General features: G+C 33.5%; 1 protein-coding gene across 2 annotated transcripts in view; it reads right to left on the reverse strand.

Annotated features, from left to right (window-relative positions):
* The window catches only part of CASD1 (CAS1 domain containing 1), a 68,273-nt gene that overhangs the window by 13,143 nt on the left and 34,288 nt on the right, over window positions 1–20,842 (reverse strand). For both annotated transcript variants that reach the window (XM_082398322.1, XM_082398323.1), the window contains 8 exons: window positions 20,356–20,445; window positions 14,579–14,698; window positions 13,415–13,571; window positions 11,960–12,039; window positions 9,544–9,645; window positions 6,709–6,849; window positions 6,111–6,188; window positions 4,082–4,174 (listed from right to left, as the gene is read on the reverse strand). In XM_082398322.1, coding sequence (XP_082254448.1) covers window positions 4,082–4,174; window positions 6,111–6,188; window positions 6,709–6,849; window positions 9,544–9,645; window positions 11,960–12,039; window positions 13,415–13,571; window positions 14,579–14,698; window positions 20,356–20,445 — 861 coding nt within the window. The remainder of the gene's footprint in view (window positions 1–4,081; window positions 4,175–6,110; window positions 6,189–6,708; window positions 6,850–9,543; window positions 9,646–11,959; window positions 12,040–13,414; window positions 13,572–14,578; window positions 14,699–20,355; window positions 20,446–20,842) is intronic.

Genomic DNA, 20,842 nt, shown 5'->3' on the forward strand with positions numbered 1-20,842 from the left:
TACACCTCTGCCACCGGCTTTGTAAATTCAGTGCCTGCGGGACATCTGAACAGATAACAGGTGCCCTGTGGCTGGGAGGTATCTGGCCTTAGCAGCTGTGGGCTTTGTGTGTGTGTGTGTGTGTGTGTGTGTGAGGGTTTGGCCGGGCCAGGGTGTGAACTGCCTCCATAGCTCCCACAGTGGATTCAGATGTGCGAGTACTGTGGCCCTGGGACCTGACTTCACTCAATCTGCACGGGTGGCCTTGTGAAAACAACACCTGTGGGACACCAGGGCTGATTGATGGTATTCCCAGCATTGAGGAGGGGCCAAGGGCAGCAGCAACAACAGTTTACTCTGTGAGCCCGCACAGTAGGTGAAAGGTGACACAACAGAGCACATTCACTGGTGAACAGCTCCAGCGGCTGCAGAGGAAAACTCAGTGGCTCCTCTCCCAGTGGGAGTGCTCCAACACTGACTATCTTGCACTGTAGCTCAGAAATGCAGGTCAAAAAAGGATCTGGGGGCTTCTACTCCCAACAACTAGGGAGTAGACCTTGTCCCAAACAGGGCTGTAGCAACCACAGAGCAAAGAGGAGGCCCACTCAATATCCAGTGCAGGCTCTGGTCACCACAACATCAGTCACACCTCCTATCAAAGGGATAATGGCCAGCATACACTGAGGAAAGAGACAGCAGGCATCCATACTGAAAAGAGCCCTTGTACCAAAAAATATTAAACCCATGCAGGCTACACAGGGATGTTCCCACATAAAAATAGCCCTCCAAGACCAGAGCAGATAATTGTTTCTCCTAAACTCATAGAGCAAGAGAAATATAAGTAAAATGAAGAAGCAGAGGAACCACTCCCAATTAAAAGATCAAGAGAATTCCCCTGAAAGAACAAGCAATAAAATAGACCTCTTCAGTTAAATAGACACTGAGTTCAAAAACGAGATAATGAAAATACTGAAGGAATTAAGAAAGGCTCTCAACAGAAATGCAGATTACTGTAAAAAGGAATTAGAAACTAAAAGGAGGAGCCAAGAAAAATTAGAAAATTCATTTGCAGAGACAAAAGCTGAACTAAAGGCAATGAAGAGCAGAATGAGTAATGCAGAAGAATGAATAAAGATCTGGAAGACAGAATAATGGAAATCACCCAATTAGAACAACAGACAGAAAGCCAAATGAAAAAAAATGAAAGCAATGTAAGAGACCTATGGGATAATATAAAGCATGCCAATCCACACATAATAGGGATCCCAGAAGGAGAAGAAAGAGAAAAGGGGATTGAAAACGTATTTGTATTGAATGTATTCTGAAAATTTTCAGAAATTATGGCTGAAAATTTTCAGAAATTATGGCTGAAAATTTCCCAAACGTAAAGAAGGAAGCAGATATCCAGGTACAGGAAGCACAAAGAGTCCCAAACAAGATAAACCCAAACAGACCTACACCAAGACATATAATTAAAACGGCAAAAGTTAAAGATAAAGAGAGGATTCTAAAGGCAGTAAGAGAAAAACAAAGAGTTAATTACAAGGGAACACCCAAAAGGCTGTCAGCTGATTTCTCTGCAGAAATGTTGCAGGCCAGAGGGAGTGGCAAGGTATATTCAAAGTCCTGAAAGGGAAAAATCTGCAACCTAGGATACTCTGCCCAGCAAGATCATCATTTAGAATAAAAGGAGAGATAAAGAATTTCTCAGACAAGCAAAGACTAAAAGAATACAGCAATACTACACCTATCCTAAAGGAAATATTGAAAGGTCTTCTCTAAATAGAAAAGAAGTAAGAATCTGTAGGGAAGAAATAATCACAATTGGAAAGTAAATCTCTTAAATAAGCCTGGACACAGATTAAAAAAAGAAATTAAAAAATTTCTGAGAAAGCAATGATAACCACAATGAGCAGCAGAAGGATGAACATGAAGATGTAAAAGAGGACGTCAGAATCATAACATATGGTGGAGGACAGTAAGAAAATGTAGACTTTTTTTTTTATAATGTGTTTGAGCCTATATGACTACCTGTCTAAAGCAAGTAGATACAGGAAGGGGTTAACATACTTGAGAAACAGGACAATGGCAAATCAAAAACATACAACAGATTCACAAAAAAACAAAAAGAAGAGAACATAAGTATAATACAAAAGAAAACCATCAAACCACAAAAGGAAAAAGAAAAAGTAAAAGAAAGGGACAAAGAAGAAACATAAAACCAACAAGAAAACAAAGCTTAAAATGGCAATAAATATGTATCTATCAATAATTACCTTAAATGTTAATGGACTAAATGCTCTAATCAAGACACAGAGTGGCAGATTGGATAAAAAAAGAAGAGCCTACAATATGCTGTCTACAAGAGACCCACTCTAGGGCAAAGGACACTCATAGATTGAAAGTGAGGGGATGGAAAAAGATATTTCACGCAAACAGAAATGAGAAGAGAGCAGGGGTCGCAATACTCATATGAGACAAAATAGGCTTTAAAACAAAGGACATAAAGAAAGATAAAGAAGGACACCATATAATGATAAAAGGATCAATACAAGGAGAGGATATTACACTTGTCAACATATATGCACCCAATATAGGAGCACTCAAATACATAAAACAAATACTAACAGACATAAAGGGAGAAATCGAAGGGAATACAATAATAGTAGGAGACTTTAACACCCCACGCATATCAACGGACAGATCTTCGAGACAAAAAATCAATAAGGCAACAGAGATCCTAAATGATACGACAGAACAGTTAGACTTAATTGATATTTTCAGGACATTACATCCCAAAAAAGCAGACTACACATTCTTTTTGAGTGCTCATATGATCCTGCAATCCCACTCCTCAGCCTATATCTGCAGAAAACCAGAGAAGATACATCCACCCCAAAGTTCATTGCAGCACTGTTTACAATAGCTAAGACATGGAAGCAACCTAAATGTCCGTTGACAGGTGAATGGATAAGAAGATGCGGTGTGTGTGTGTGTGTGTGTTGTGTGTGTGTGTGTGTGTGTGTGTATGTATGTATAGTGGAATATTAGTCATAAAAAAGGATGAAATAATGCCATATGCAGCAACATGGATGGACCTAGAGATTATTATACTAAGTGAAGTAAGCCAGACAGAGAAAGACAAGTATCATGTATCACTTATATGTGGAATCTTAAAAAAAAAAAAAAAAAAAAAAGAACTTATTTCTAAAACAGAAAGAGACTCACAGATATAGAAAACAAACTTATGGTTACCAAAAGGGAAAGGGGGTGGAGTGATAAATTAGGAGGTTGGGATTAACACATTACTATATATAAAATAGATAACCAACAAGGACCTACTAAATAGCACAAGAAGCTATACTAAATATTTTGTAATAACCTATAAGGGAAGAGAATCTGAAAAAGAATATGTGTGTGTCTGTGTGTGTGTATAACAATCGCAGAGAAATTTTCCCCATTTTAAAGACAACTTAATAAATATTATAACTCTAAAATGTATCTTTTATGATTATAGTATGAATTCTACTGTTTTAAAATGTTCTATTTCAAATAATAAAACTCAGAATACTCAGAATGTATTTCATAACCTACTTTAAACTGATTCTGTAGATAATTTCATATTACGTATTGCACACAAAATAATGAATTTAAAAATTTTCCCCAAACTTCCAATCATAAGAGTGAATTTTTTTATAAGCATCAATAAACTAAATTCCAGTAATATTTTAATTATGAATGAACAAATCAAAATCCTCTCAACTTGATTTCATTTATGTCTATTTACAAATTTCATATCTATTTCATTTTTTTCTCTTCTGATCTCAGCATCTTGTTGTACTTGAAAGCTTAAGACAATGTAAAGAATATTTGAAAGTCATCTATGTCTAGCCATTTAAATAAGGCTTTAAATAATGTAATGTCTAGCCATTACATTCTATAATACTGCTGTTGAAGTTCTAAATTTCTTCCCTATAATTTCATAAATAACAGCTTTGGTTGAAAAAAAATGTCAGACTTACACACCTATATACTCATTCACATACACACCTGCATATAACACTTGGTTGTGTAAGACAGACCAAAATATTAATGTACCAACCTCTAATGAAATTTTTCCAAACCAAGCAAAAAATGAACTGTAAACTGAACGGGCATATCCAGGGATATTCCTTATTAGGATGAAGGCTAAAATCTAAAGAAAAAACACAGAGGCAAATATTAATAATCTGCTTATTAAAAGAATTTTGCTTTCTTTCAAATAATAACTTTATTCTTTGTTATTGAACTTGATACATCGACACAATGGTTTTCTTCAACAGATAAATGGTTTTTTTCAAGTTATTTTTGATCCAGAGTCTACTCAAATTGGATTTCTCAGCATGTGGTCTGTATAATGCAAACAAGTGCAGGTTATACATAATACATGGCTGAACAGTTTTATTTTATGTATATTAGAAAAAATATAAACTCATCTTAAGGCCCTTTGTGTAGAAATAAATGATATATTTATGTAGCAAAATTTAATAAAATTCCATGATACAATTTTGCTTCTTCCATAAAGTATTTGCTTTTCTGGGAGCTGCCCACCCCCATCTTTTTGCTCTCTTCAAAAGTCTCCTTCTACTGGCAGCAACGTAAACGTGGGAAAAGAATAACTAAGGAAAGATGAGCATGTGAAGTGGAGTGACTAGGAGAAAAGGTGGTGAAGGCTCAGGAGTGCTTGTGTTAGTGTTACTCTATGTGCAGCTACTCCCTTCCTTAGCTCCCCTTATATTGTTCAGTATTAGTGCACTGTTAGTGGAACAACCCCCTTCCTTTCATGTCATTACAAAAATGACATCAGATACGATATACAAAGTGTTATATCTGGTTGTCTGCAGAAGTCATGAAAATGTTATATGAATACAGTACAATGTTTAAAATGTCATTATCAATCGTGTTTGGAGAGTCTGTCATATGCTTGGTTCTACTGACTATATAGAGGTTTAAGAGGGATAAAAGAGTTTCTTCATTGAAGAGAACTTAAAACCTAAAAGAAGATCCTCCAGAAATCCTCCCTGTTCCTCTTTGTTGAACTACTCATTTTTTAGGCCTCGGCTTAGACGTACTTTCTCCAAGAACCCTGCTCTGGTATCAAGATGGGTTAGGAAGAAACCCCATGTGTTTCCCAAGTACCCTGTACTTGACCATCACTACACTAATCACAATACCCTACGATTACCTGCAACCAGAGGTATCTCTGTAAAAGGTAAATCTGATTTGGGTTGCCCCTAGCCTCCGCCCACCTCCCAGGCACTGCGACATACTTCTCTTGACCCTGGGTCTCTGAGCTCTAGCCCCAACGGCCTTCATTAAGTTCCTTGAATGTGAATATGCTCTTTTCTACCACAGGGCCTAAGTTCTCGCTGCCTGCCTTCATTCCTCCATTCTCAGCTTAATTTTATGAGGGAAATCATCTCTGAACCCTAACTACCTTCACTCCAACTCCAACTAGGTCATATCCCGTATTATTTTCCCTTGTAGCATCATGTACTTCTATTTATAATTACATGGTGATTATATGATTACTATCTCTAACAGAAGAATATAGGCTCTGTGAGGGTAGGGACCATGTCTGATTTGGTCACCACTATATCCCCCAGCATAATATCTAGCACATAGTAAGTATCAAATATTTGTTAAATGAATTTTAAAAATTGTTAAATGAATGAATGAATGAATGTTTACCGATCCATATCTCTATTAGACTGTAAGTTCTGTGAGGGCAGAAGCTACATGTACTTTTTACATGTAGCATGGTTCTTAACACATAGTCATAGTTTTTCATGATCTTCTAAGTAAAAAAGTAAATGAAGAAATTTGAATAAATAAATGATGAAAAAGCAAACAGGAGAAAAGAATTAACATTTTCTAAGTGCTTATTAAGCGACAGACACTGATCATTTCCATACATTAATAACCACCCTTTAAAAGAGATTTTAATATCTGTTACAGTAGAGGAAGGTAGGCCTTAGAAAGATTAAGTAATATACTACATTTAATAGAGTTTAATCTCAAATCTCGCTGCCTCTAAAGACTGTTCTTATCAAAAATTAAGAAGAAAAATTTCTCTAAATAAAGATAATTACCTGTACCACAGAAACAGATGGGTGGAGTTCATTGCACTCTGCTTTGTTTTTACAACTGCTAGCCCAGATGGAATAGGTCTAAAATAAAAAATATATGCATCAGTTCACAAAAATATATATGCCTTAAAGAGGCAGCACTCAACTTTAAAAATAGTTTTCTTTATTTATAACATTATACTTCATTATGCTATTAAAAAAGCTTCAGTAAAAACTGTCCACAGGTTTGCTCATCACTCTTTTTGGTGTGCTCGAATACCAGAAAGTAGAGAGAGGGGAGCATAAGTCTGTGATTTTCTGGAAATAGTGATCATAAGGCAGTGATGGCTCTTCCTGTCAAACACCTTATATTTTTTCCCAAACTTATTACAACTTTTAAAATTCCTATTTCACTGAGATCTCAGTTATTCTTCATATTTAACATATATATATATTTATATTCTCTTTAGAATTTATGTTCAATTAAAAAATAAGGAGAAAAAGAATTTCAAAAGTAAAGATTTTATTTATTAAAAACAAATGATTAAACTCCTATCTCTTAGAAGTTAATTTCCTGTACCATGGATTTTGGAAATTTAGAAAATTACATTTTGAAACTTACCAAGAAAGAAACTACTGAAATAAATAATAGAAAATTTGAAACTTTGTTCGAAAAAAGAGGTTCACCCTTTCCTTCAGAAAGTACTTGGCGCTTCTGTAAAGCCAGATAAATGAAAGCAAACAACATTCCATGAAAGACTACCTAAAAAATAAGGAGAGAAAACCTGTTTTAAACAGCTACTTTTCAACAAATAGCAAATGTAATTGGTAAAGGAGAACAATATGTATAAAAGTATGTAGGTAAAAAGCTTAAAGGTCCAAAGTTTCTATGAAGAGCTTAAACTTCAAGAAATGAAGTCAACGACTGTTGGAAACAATTTGCAATAGACAAGCAAACATCTCTTGCAATGACACAAGATAAGCTGGTTTACTCCAAGCAGTCTCAGCAGCAAGTGAAGAAATAAAGACAATTTATATATCTGGAGAAAACCATAACTCGAAAAGATACATGCACCCCAGCGTTCATTGCAGCATTATTTACAATAGCCAGGACATGGAAGCAACCATCAATGGGTGAATGGATAACAAAGATGTGGTACATATATGCTGTGGAATATTACTCAGCCATAAAAAAAGAACAAAATAATGCCATTTGCAGCAATATAGATGGACCTAGAGATTGTCACACTGAGTGAACTAAGTCAGACAGAGAAAGACAAATATCATATGATATCACTTATACATGGAATCTAAAAAAATGGTACAAATGAACTTATTTACACAACAGAAATAGAGTCACAGATATAGAAAACAAATTTATGGTTACCATGGGGGAAGGGAGGGAGGGATAAATTGGGAGATCGGGATTGACATATATACACTACTATATATAAAATAGATAACTGGTACTTCCCTGGTGGTGCAGTGGTTAAGAATCCACCTGCCAATGCAGGGGACACAGGTTCGAGCCCTGGTCCGGGAAGATCCCACATGCCATGGGGCAACTAAGCCCGTGCGCCACAACTACTGAGCTTGTGCTCTAGAGCCCGCGAGCCACAACTACTGAGCCCACACGCCACAACTACTGAAGCCCACGTGCCTAGAGCCCGTGCTCTGTAGCAAGAGAAGCCACCGCAATGAGAAGCCTGCACACCGCAACAAAGAGTAGCCCCCACTCGCCGCAACTAGAGAAAGCCTGCATGCAGCAATGAAGACCCAACGCAGCCAAAAATAAAATAAATAAATTTTAAAAAATAATAAAATAAAATTGATAACTAATAAGAACCTACTGTATAGCACAGGGAACTCTACTCAATACTCTGTAATGACCTATATGGGAAAAGAATCTAAAAAAGAGTGGATGTATGTATATGTATAACTGATTCACTTTGCTGTACAGCAGAAACTAACACAACATTGTAAACCAACTATACTTCAATAAAAATTAATTAAAAAATAAAAATAATGATAAAAACTATTCTGAAGACACATGATAAAATTTAAATGTATTCAACCAAGATAAAATATATTTTATATTGGTACTTCCAAGCAAATAAAACAGTAACATTACCAAGAGCATACTTTTAAAAAGCAGTATATGCACATAAGAATGAAAAAAAAAAGGTGGATTAGAAAGCACAATAGCTGTCTTTTTTTTTTTATTATTAATTAATTAATTAATTTTTGGCCACATTGGGTCTTCATTGCAATGCGCAGGCTTTCTCTAGTTGCGGTGAGTGGGGGCTACTCTTCATTGCGGTGCGCGGGCTTCTCATTGTGGTGGCGTCTCGTTGCAGAGCACGGGCTCCAGGCACACGGGCTTCAGTAGTTGTGGCACACAGGCCTAGTTCCTCCGTGGCATGTGGGATCTTCCCAGACCAGGGATCGAAGCCAAGTCCCCTGCACTGGCAGGCGGATTCTTAACCACTGCACTACCAGGGAAGTCCCAGCTTTCTTTTTTAAATAAACACTTAACATGAGCTATCATAGTAGACTGCTCTAATGAGAAAGTTGAGAATTTAAAATTATTTTATGGCAAGGCTTTAACAAAACTTTTTATTCACATATGGTTTTGAAATGCAATGTTCAATTAGAAAAATAAAGAGAAAAAGAATTTTAAAAGTAAATATTTTATTTATTAAGAATAATTGGAAAGTGCATAGGTATTAGAAACCAGGAATGGCACAGAAAAGGCACTAAGAAAATATTTGTTGAATGAAAAAAGGGAAGAGTAAAAAATGGAAGTTAAAGGGAAAGAGTGAAGAGGGGTAATTAATATTTATTCAGTGTCTATTATTTTCCAAATACTGTGCTAGATGTTTTACGTTTTCTTGGCCAATTAAATCCTAACCAGCCTTCAAGATAAAATTCATGGAATAATCCATGACACTGCTCTCTTTTCTTTGCACACTTCTATTACAAAATCCATACTGCAGAGTTTAGCACTAATTATAAGTAGTAATCCAGAGGTTTTTGTTTTTTTTTTTTTAGTAATCCAGAGTTTTAAACTAGATTATAAGGTTTAGAAGCCTGGTGGTATGTCTTCTTTCTCTAAAATATATCCCTCATAACAACAACATCTAGAGCATATTTTGGAGCTTAATAAGTATTGTGTTGAATGGCTGAAGCATATATATGAGAGATCATCCCTAAATCAATATTATGACTCAAATAAAGGTCACTTTATAGATAACATTTTTATAGTATTTTCCTACTGATATATGTACACATGCATACCCTTTCTCCACTGTAAAAACAGGGGAGGGCTGGATTGGTTTGATTTACCAAATCAACATGTTTCCTCATGCCAAAACTAAATAAAAATAGATTAAAATTTTCCAAATAATTTTTAAAAGTATAATTTGAAATAGCAAAAGATCACAAGGTAAATACATACGTAACGGTCTAACCTCCATCTGAACCACCATTCATATACGTTGCCTTTCAGTTCGAAACACTTGGACAATGGCCAAAGAGAAAAGATCTTCTCAAATGCACCCTGAGAAGAGGAATCCAGAAAATAAATTAAGATGGTACAAGTGAATACTTGCCTTGCAACTCTATTATAAACTGTCATTTTCTAAACTTAAGATTATATAAGGGTCATACACAATTTTAAGATTCTATTTAAATATTTCATTTGAAAATGTCATTTCATTTGAAATTCATTTGAAAATAAATACATTCTACTAAAGGCTAATAAAGATGATTTAAAACATTTTTGTTAACTTACTTTCACTGCATATGAAAGGCTACTGAGACTGCAAAATAAAACAAACAAACAAACAAACAAAAAACCAAGCTGGTAATTGGAAAATTATTCCATTTAAGGTTTTTAATCTAGTATACAAAAGAGCTAATATTTACTGATCAAAACACAAAAATACAAAATACTTCAGCCAACACAGTATGAATAACCTAAAGGATGATGGTTAAAGTTATAGTTTTTCTTTATCTAAATGTCCTTAATAATCTATAATGAACCATTTGAGTTAAAAAAAATCCTCTGAATTAGTCACCTTACTCAATCAACCATACCCAAATTCCATTACTAGCCTTTGAAACAAAGTTTACAATTTTACTCTGGTCGAGTTAGTGAATGTACCCCCTTATTAATCTGACAGCCTGGAAAATCTGGGAATGAAGGGGCAGAAGTCTTGGGTACATTCCTGCACATTAATGAAGTCTTTCAAAAAAGAGAACAAAAACCTCAATTTCCAGACTAAAGAATGAAGACAAACTCTATTAAGGAAACTCCATTATTAGACATAATGCCACAGGATAAAAAAATGTGTAACATCACAATTTTTAAAAAGGCTAATAAAAATCAAAGCAAAATATGAAAATAGTATTACATTTTAGGTAATACCAAATCTTTAGGTCAGAAGAACTTTATTATTTTAACAAAATGCAATATTCTCCATTTAACTGCAGAATTTAAAATGCTAATAGCTTATAAAAATAGGTTCTATCAAAGCCTTTGCCTCAGAAAATTAAAGATGATTATTACCAAGACTTGCAATGTAAGGTATATACCTATTACATCATATTTCTATATTTTATCTATATATATTAGAGATACATGGCCCTGTAGATCATATATCACATATATGATGTATTTATAATTTAAAAATTTATTTCTCATTAAAAATTTATTTTTTGTATGATTAATAAGCAAGTATTTAATGAGCACCCATTTTGTGAAAGACACTGGGCTATGTACTTTTTTTCTTGTCCAGTGGTCAATACTGTTCCAAAGCTGGGGAAATCTTCTTAATTCTTTCTATTGAACTGCTGGTCCGTGCTCCTTTCTCTCCCTCAGATGAACCAGGGAGTGTTGGGAATTTTAATGAATAATTATCAAGTAATGTGGCAGTTACCTGGCTATTTCTTTATACATTTGCCTATTGCTTCCTTATTATTTTATATATTTCCTGCAAAAAACCTTGGAAGTCAGGCAGAAATAAATATGCTCTATTTCTAAGTATAAAAATAAGTAGGAAAGCCTATAAAACAAACAAAAAAACCCAGCTTTACAGGACTACACACACACACACACACACAAACACACACACACACAATGCTTATATGGCATTGTTACCTGGCACAGCCAGATACAAGACAGAGAGTGTTGGAGATGGGAGTAAACTACAGAGTATGTCACAACTATAGGCATTCAAATTAAAATATTTTGTTATAAATATCATGCTGACCAAATAATATGTCTGTCTGATGGACTGCCAGCAGGTAGCAATTTGCCATCCTGCTAAAATAGCTGAGAAAATCTCAACCATCATAATAGGGGGATAAAAGGGTAGAGATAAGAAAATGACCAAAAGTTTTATTAAGTTAAACGTACTACGTATATACAAACCCCTTTGCTCTGAAGCTGGTTTTATTAACAGCCAAAATTTTACTCTATGCCGTTATGGAAAAATCAAGCTACATTTCGGTGCCATGAATAATGCACAAACCAAGTTGCAAATTCTGTCAAGAGAATTTTGATCTTCACTTAGAAGTAGTGTCTTATAAGAGGCATTCAATAAAAGTTTGATTGATCAAAGTCAACTAAAATGGATTTTGAACAATTGCCAGAGGAAGAGCTTTAAATTGCTCTTACAACAAAAACAGTGGTAACAAAAGTAGATAGGTCTCAAAAGAACCACACTGAGTAGTCAGCTACAGAGTGACACTTTTATTACAGTCATTAAAAAATGAGGCTTAAAATGAGGCTGACTCTTCTCTCATACTTTAATAGATTTGAACTTTACAATAAAATAGAACAAAATATAAACCAAAAAGACTATACAAACCTGAGAATATGCCAAAAAACATATACATAACAGCAAGAAGGCTAGTTTCAACAGTAAGCCAAAATGCCAGAAACAATTTCCTAAGAGAGAAAATGTTTAATTTACTAAGAAATGTAAACTTACATTAGAAAACACATTAAATACTCTCTATTTAACATATTAATACCCTGCATAGCTCTTAAAAATAATTTAAGGCTGCCTACAGGATACAAAAAATATATCTAAGTAGTATAAATTACAAGTAGGACACAAAGGAAGAAAAAAGGTGGAGGGTCCTTACTAGGAATGAGGCTACAACATTAATCTGATACCCCATATACCTGCTATTTATCCACTATAAATATATTTGAAAATACCTCCTAGATTCAATTATACTATTCATTATTGAAAGTTACAACAAAATTTGGAACAATAGGTTCAATGTAACTCTAACAAACACTCACGTTTAATATAACTTAGGTAATACTGCTTAAACATTACAGTTCTAAGGAGAGAGCTTAAGAACTCCCTAGTGGACTAATTTAACCATAAGATGTATTTTAACATATGCATATTTTAAATTATGTGTTCACAGTTTATACATACTGATTATCATTTTATTAATATGCTGGGTTTGTGTTGAGGAATGAAACTACAGAGCCTGTCCAAAGACACAAATGGACATTATTGAACCCTTTCCTAAAGAATTATTTGATATTATAATAGAAGTCAACAGAAAATATTTTTTGATATACAATATTTGGTTGAAAGAGTTAAGTTAAATACATTATTAAAGATAAAAAATTTTCTTTTTCCAAAAAAGGGAGGCTTTTATTTTAATGACATGATCTTGAGGGGAAAAAGCATTAAGATAAATGACTGTGACCTCACTTCGAACATTATCAGACCTGGCTATGTGAAATTTGAAGATGACACCTTCTTAGGGCACTTAGGTTTCCTTAAACGAAAAACAGGTTTATAATAACTGCTTAAAGGGTTGTCTAGAATATAAACTATATTAGTGATTTTTAAGCTTGTTTGACATAATGTTTACTCAAAATCTCAATATATATAAGAAATCAAATAAAGCAGAACTGCCAAGATTGAAGCAGGATGTACAGCCCTGGAGCCCTGTTTGGCTTTCCTCTCTTCTGGCTCTCCCCATTCTGACTCCATACAAGATAGTTTGAAAACGGTTGCACTAGTAGATATGTAAAATGGCTTTGAAAATTTAACTTTAAAAAAAGAGAAAACACATACAATATAAATGCAAACTATTGTTCTGCACTGTTATACTACTTGAACTACTTAACTGTAAAATTTTAAAAACGTAATTTAAGAACGAAATTTCAAAATGTCAATGCTACACATAAATTTAAACTGTCAACATGTCTCAATAAAATAGCCTTTAGCAACTGAAAAGGAACTTACATTGAAAGAATATATTCATTAACATTAGTAAGAGAGTATATTTACCGTTTGCTTTTTTTTGGATTATCTGTGGCCACAGTGCTAAAGTAACATATATGACCATGAACCATACAGTGACCAAGGGGACAAAGTAATAGAATTGATAAGGCCGATCCATTACTATACATAACACCACTACCAGGAAATTGAGACGAAATAAGACCTATTAAAAAGGAGGAGAAAATGGTTTTCATTCCAGGTATGCAAGAAAAGCAGACAGATTCTGACAGAGTATAAATGTTTATTTAAGACTAAAATAATAACTGTACAAGTATGTTTTACTAATCCCTAAAATCACATTTATTTTAAAATCATTGTAAAGAGTTGAATATAAAATATTTATGTATCATTATATTAACTGAATCCCAGCAAAGCACCAACCTGAGCTGTCCTCTGGCTACAACTGCCATCTTGTTAAATGCAGCAAAAGAATTATAAACCTCCTTCCTAGAGCTACAGGTCATAAACAGAGATTAGATTACCTCAACAAAAGGGTGTCCATTTCATCTCTGTTTGATGCTGATTTACCTCATTTGGTATTAAATTGAACATTTTAATAGATACAAAATAATATTATTCAAATTAAAAACTGTCTTTGAAAATCAAAAGTATCTTTGCGACTTTTGTAACAGTCATTTCAGACAGTGTGATGTCAAAGAACACAGAATTTGAGCAGATTAATATTAGAGCTTTATCACTTACAGTGTGACCTTAGGCAAATTATTTAACCTCTCTGAGCCTCAGTGTCCTTGTCTGTAAACATAAAGATCACAACTCAGGGTTGTAATGAAGGGTAAATAAAATAATGTTTACAAACTTCCTAGCACAAGGTAGAAACAAAAAATATTAATCCTCTTCTTAGAGAGAGAAAACATAGCATGTTATAACAATCCCATGTAACTGTACATTTCTACAAAACTAAAGTGAATCAGCAATGTTCTCCCTTTTGCTTTTATCATACATTCATCTAAATTCTATTTTTTCATCCCTCAGTAATAAATTATTTATCTTGATTATTAACCATAGAACATGGAAATAACAAAACTTTAAAGTGCTATTTCATAAATTCAAATTATCTATGGCCTTAAAATAGATATATTTATAGTTTCTCAACAGTTAGGCACAAAAGCATGTTGAAATGAAAGAAAACAAATAACAGTGCATTCCTACCTGACATACTCTATGGATTCCAAAGTCTCCTTTGATCCAAAAGTATGAGAAATGCCCATACCCTGTTTGAAATAGATACGCAGCAACCAGAACCCGAATGTGCATGTACACAGGCAAAAACTGTTGACAAAAATAAACAGGTGAAATACATGCTGACACTAACTATACCTAAATTATCATAACCAGTAAATTTAACCAAGATAGTGGAGCATCATTATCATTCAGCATTATCTCAATGAAAAGATTTATTCTCAAAAATTAAGGCTTGTACCAGGGGTTAAAAAAAGTAGACTTTGGAATCAGAGACCTAGATTCAAATTCTGGTTCTGCCACTTATTAGCTATGTGACTTTAAACTTAAATTTGAGTTTCTAAACTGCAAAATGAGACTATCTTCTCCTTCCTCAAAGGGTCTTGTGAGGAATGAATGAGTTAATAAATGTGAGGCGCTTTGTACATTTCATCCAATTTGAATTAAATATATGATATCCATAATTATTAATCACCATATATATGCTGAATACAAGGTCACTCTGGAGTTCACATTTTCTCAATAAGATAAAAAACAAAACAAAGGGCTTCCCTGGTGGCACAGTTGTTAAGAATCTGCCTGCCAATGCAGGGGACGTGGGTTCAAGCCCTGGTCGGGGAAGATCCCACATGCCCCGGAGCAACTAAACCTGTGCGCCACAACTACTGAGCCTGCGCTCTAGAGCCTGCAAGCCACAACTACTGGGCCCACGAGCCACAACTACTGAAGTCCGCATGCCTAGAACCCGTGCTCCGCAACAAGAGAAGCCACCGCAATGAAAAGCCCGCACACCACAATGAAGAGTAGCCCCCGCTCGCCACAACTAGAGAAAGCCCACGCGCAGCAACGAAGACCCAATGCAGCCAAAAAAAAAAACCCAAAAAAACCCCCAAAATCCTACATTTTTGGCCCCCCTAAATATACACAATTTAGACTTGTAAATAAAATTGTCACATCACTACTTAAAATATTTGATTATTTAGCAAAAATTACATTTAAAAAACATATGCAAACATAATTCAGAAATATTATTTCCCGTCTAATCTTATTTTATAAAACAATTTTATTTTACACTCCTGTATCAATGTTTCATCTTTACCATGAGTTTTCAGAGCATCACATCTTCACTTCTGTCTAAGCTGAAAGAAATATAACATATTTCTAATCTCTATTTTATGGGAGTCACTGGAAATATTATTTCATTTACAAGTCCTAACTCTCTTAACCTTAGAACACTGTCAGATGTCTCCCCACCACCTATTAGTGCTTTAGGTGTATAGTTACGATCTCTAAAACACAGATAGTGTACTGTTTTTTAAAATGATCTTTAAAAGGCTTGTTTAGTGACATCTAACCTTTGTAATTATAAGGCCATTCTTTTAGGAATAATTACTAAATCTATGTAAACATTTTTTTGGCTTCTATTTTATAGACTCATCTGATCACCTCTGTAATTATCCAGCATTAACACTGGTTAGGGCCATTTTAGTTTAACATGTCTTCCCCAAGTGATACTTTGTAGGATAAAATAAGATAATTGAGCAGACGCCTTAAACAGATTTTATAAGGCCTCGAACATATGCATCTTTTGTATATATCCTTGAATGCATCCTTGAACACATCTTTTTCTTTTCTGAGGGATAACATTTTTTTCTGGAAGGAAAACCCCCCTGAATTATAATGTCATAAATTCTTCAACATAGTCTCCACTCTAGCCAAACTGTTAGATTCTCTGTCTCCTAAACTGGTCTTTCTTGTACTTTCCTGTCACCTCTCCTTTGTTTACCTGTTCTTTCTACCCTGGAATGTTCTCCTAACCACATTTTGTTTATACAAATCCTATTTTTCTTTAGAGCCCTGGTCAAATTTTCCAATCTTTTACTCTCAGATGAAAGTCATTTCTCCTTCTTTTGAGTTCCTTTAGCACCAACAATCTATATATTAGAGTTCATATTTATTGCTTTTCATCATTAGTTCTTTTTAAATGTCGTATCATTAGATCAGGAATTTTCAATGAAGGTGTAACATATTAGAATCACTGGGATGAAGGTGGGAATACAGTATTGAAATAGCCTCAAAACTTATCTAACCTAAACCTGTATCTTTACCTCATTCTTGAATGCACTCCTCTAAAATATTCCCTTCAAGTATTTGAGCACTTTTTAATAGCAGAAAACACACAAATTCCCAAGGCAATCCATTCCATTTTCAGATGGTCATTAATTGCTATAAAGTTCCTTTCCATGAAAAGTTGAAATCAAACTCTATGTAAAAGCTACCAAATTAAGCTCTCTAGGGCAGTGCTGTGCGATGAAAATAAAATGTGAGCCACATGGTAAATTTTTAATGTGGCTGCCAGACACTTAAACAGTTAAAAGAAATAAGTGAAATTAATTTTAATAAACATATTATTTAATTCAATATATCCAAAATATTATCATTCCAACATATACTGTGATATTTCATATTTTTTCATACTAAGCCTTTGAACTTTGTATGCATTTATCATAATTAATCATACTTAATCTGATATATATTTCACATTTACAGCACATCTCAATTCCGACTAACTACATTTCAAGTGCTCAATGGCCACGTGTGGCTAGTGGCCACCAAAATGGACAGTCTAACTCTAGAGCCATATGCACGCACTTAATCACTTTTACATCTGATAGTTCTATGAGTATTTGAAAACAGATGTCAAACCGAGGCTAACCATTCCCAATTACTTCAACCATTCTCCATAACACATGCTTTCGAATCCCCTCAAGACTGGGTCTGGGCCTACAATGTTTAGACTTGGTTATATTTAAACAGTAAATACAACCATTTAAATTGAATTAAACACTATCACAACAATTTGCCAAGTTTCTACCAATGTTGGATTATTACAAATTTCATGTAATACTTCTCCCAACTTTTTAAGATATTTTAAACCAACAGAAAAGTTGCAAGAATAGTACAACGAACAACTATTTACCATGCTGAACTATTCAAAAGTATTTGCAGACCATGTGACATCATTCCTAAATATTTTAGCAAGTATCGCCTAAGAAAGAATAGTTTCTTGTAAGAAAAGTTTCTTACATAGTTTCTTATATTATCATTATAATACCCATGAAATTTAATATAAATATAATAGTATCTACCGTACAATCCATATATGAGTTTCCTTGATTGTCCCAGTGATATCCATTATGATTAAAAAAATTTTTTTTTGATTTAGGAACCTTGAACCAAGAATCACACATTGCATTTAGTTTTCATTCCTCTTTAGTCTCCTTTAATTCGAACTGTTTTCCTTTTTGTCTTTCAGGAGTAAAGTATTACTTACAACAAAATTTTAGTATTAAAAGTATATTGAGAATCCTATTTCATTAGAATTAATAGGCTGACTGCTGGTTCTCTTCTTTTTCGAGCCCCACAAATTTTCCCTTAAGACCTTTTATTCAGGTCCCTGAGTTTGGAAGTTATTTACAAACTCTCAAAGGAGAAAAAGCCACAATGGAACACAAAATCATCTACTGTATATACCTAACTTGCTGCACTCTCTGTATTTCATTCACAATATTTTATCCATATCAGATATAAGTTATGTTTAAAAGAATGTTTACACCAACAGTTGCAATCTGCCAGACCATCTGGATTATTTTAATAATTCTCTGTAAATTTTGACATAGTTTCTATTTTACTATAAAAACATGGCACAACTAAAGTCTGACACATTTTACTCAAAATAAAAAGCATTAAGGTTAGGTAATTAAAATAATCATGACCATTAAAAAGTTTTTATGAGGGAAATCCCACAAATATCCAAGAATCAAGTCCCCAAATACATTATAACCCATGCTAATAATGCTTTGCCAGTGTAGATACAAGTAATTTTTAACCACAAAATTCTATACAAATGAACAGGGATATGTTAATTAATCATAACAACTGATCTGTTAATGAAAAGTATGTCCTTCCAGAATATAGATGTTTTTAAATTGTAACCTAGAATGTATTGGGATATAGTCTAAGATGTATTAGAATGCTAGCTCGGCAAATAATTATAATAGAATGCCAAATTGCTTTCATCCTTTGATGATCCAAATCCTTTCTGGAATCAATGAATTGAAGAACTGAATGCCATTAATTCTTTCTATCTGATATATATATATTTTTTTACACAGTACTATTACCCTTTATATGTCAGCAATTAATTATGTCTTAAGTGGCATTTTCTTAAAACAAAACCCTCTCCCCACCCCACTCAAATTAAACTAATCTTTCTTCATATGTCAGAGATATTTCTATGATTCAATATTCATCGTTACTTTTTAGAAAATTTGCTAAATTTATCCTACAAATTCTGAACTGGGCTTATGAACTAATTCTTACTATCTTCATCTCTCCTTGCTTTGGATCTCTTTTATTGTCTTGGTTCTTCCACAGTTACTTGAATTCACTAGGTCCCCTTCAGCTGCAGTGTCACAGGAGTTTTACTGCTGTCACAAATATACATATCATAGCCATACAATTTCAGTAAATATTATACTTCTTCCTCTGCCTTTTGCCCTTCAAACAAGCCATCCATAAAATCACCAGTAATTTTTGAAAATAATAAAGAGACTTAATGAAGAATAACATTAGTATTTCTAATTGTTAGAGATATCTGAAAAACCCTAGTATTATTTATCTTCTTAAATGCTGCAATGGAAATTTCAAAATACTCCTTTCTGGGCAACACTCCCCTATTATCTCAACTTAACATTGACTCAGTGTTAAATGGAATCACTGATTCTATGTTAAGTTACTGTTTACAGACATGTGCTTTATATAAGCAAATAAAGCAATAAAAACCAGTTCAGTAGTTCCCAAATTATGAAAGAATTTGTTAAATTTTTAAAACATATTTTATAGAAATCAGTTTGTACCTTCCCTATAAAAACTTGTGTGAAAGTGGTTATTAGATACCTAGGTTTACTCTTAAAAGCTTGTTTTAAATGTATGTAACTGTAATGTTACAATTCTGAACACATTTTTTCTACCCCTACCAAATCCAAGATGTCCCCATATCATGAGAATCCTAAGTCTAAAAGATATAAAAAGACACCTACGAATAAGGGAAAAATGATTTTGTCCAGGTACAGAGGGCACTAGGTGAGCAAAGGAAGGGTCTTCCATCTCATGGAAGTGGTAATACTTATGAAGTATGGCACATAATACATGGTCAACAACAGCAGACCATCGGTATCTGAGTACTCTGAATACTGGGGCAAGAGAGTTCTAAGTTTTTAAACTTTAAAAATATAAAAATGATTGGTCAAACTTCCTAACATACAGTGAAGGATAGAATATAAAATATAATCATCTAATTTGATTTCTTTTAATAGTAACTTGCCTATTCTAACTCCTTTGCAATTAAGTATCATCTAGAAAGTTTCTTGATAACTTTAGTTGTTCAGCAGGACATGAAACAATACCCTTAGATTATTAGCTGTTCCTACTACATTAAAATTAAGGCAAAGTAAATACAAATTATTGCTTTATCTTTAAAAAAATAATTATTTTGCTTTTAAGACTATACATTCTCAAAGAGTCAGATGGGAGGAGAAAAATGGGAAGACAGAAAAATTGGGTGGGAAATAAGAAGGGTCTCCAAATGGTAGAGAATATAAAACACAAAAGAATTGGTGCCCTTAAGGAAACATTAAAGTGACATTATTTCCTATATTTTCAGAACTTAAATTCAAAATACTTACTGTACTTGCTCCAGAGATATGATAAATCAAAATCACAAGTTGCATCCAGCCTTTCCATTCATCTGTTTGTTCTCTATTTAACACTTTAGTCTGTGTAAAAGAATCAAAATTTGTTTTAAAATTCTTCATGAAGCTATTATTTGGACAGTATACATTAAATATGTTAACATTTTTCTCATAGGATATAAAGCTAATGCTTCTTTCAAAAGAACCTTGGGGGAAAAACAGTTAAAGATTGTCATTTTATTTCTTGATAAAAGAGATAATAAAACTATTTAAAGTATAATATGAATTTGAAAATGAATATAAAAGAGACTTTAAATATTTAAGTTGATACTTATGGTTTTATATTAAGATTACTTTTAAACTATGACAGATGTGTTTGTAAATCTAAAAAAATGTCATTTTATAATTTTCTTTAAGAAAATCTTAGAATTTCAGTTAGAAAAGATCTTACAGTTCTTTTATACTTTATTGTGAAAAAAAA

Source organism: Balaenoptera borealis (assembly GCF_965194805.1).
Source record: "Balaenoptera borealis genome assembly, chromosome: 7".
Lineage (NCBI taxonomy): Eukaryota > Metazoa > Chordata > Mammalia > Artiodactyla > Balaenopteridae > Balaenoptera > Balaenoptera borealis.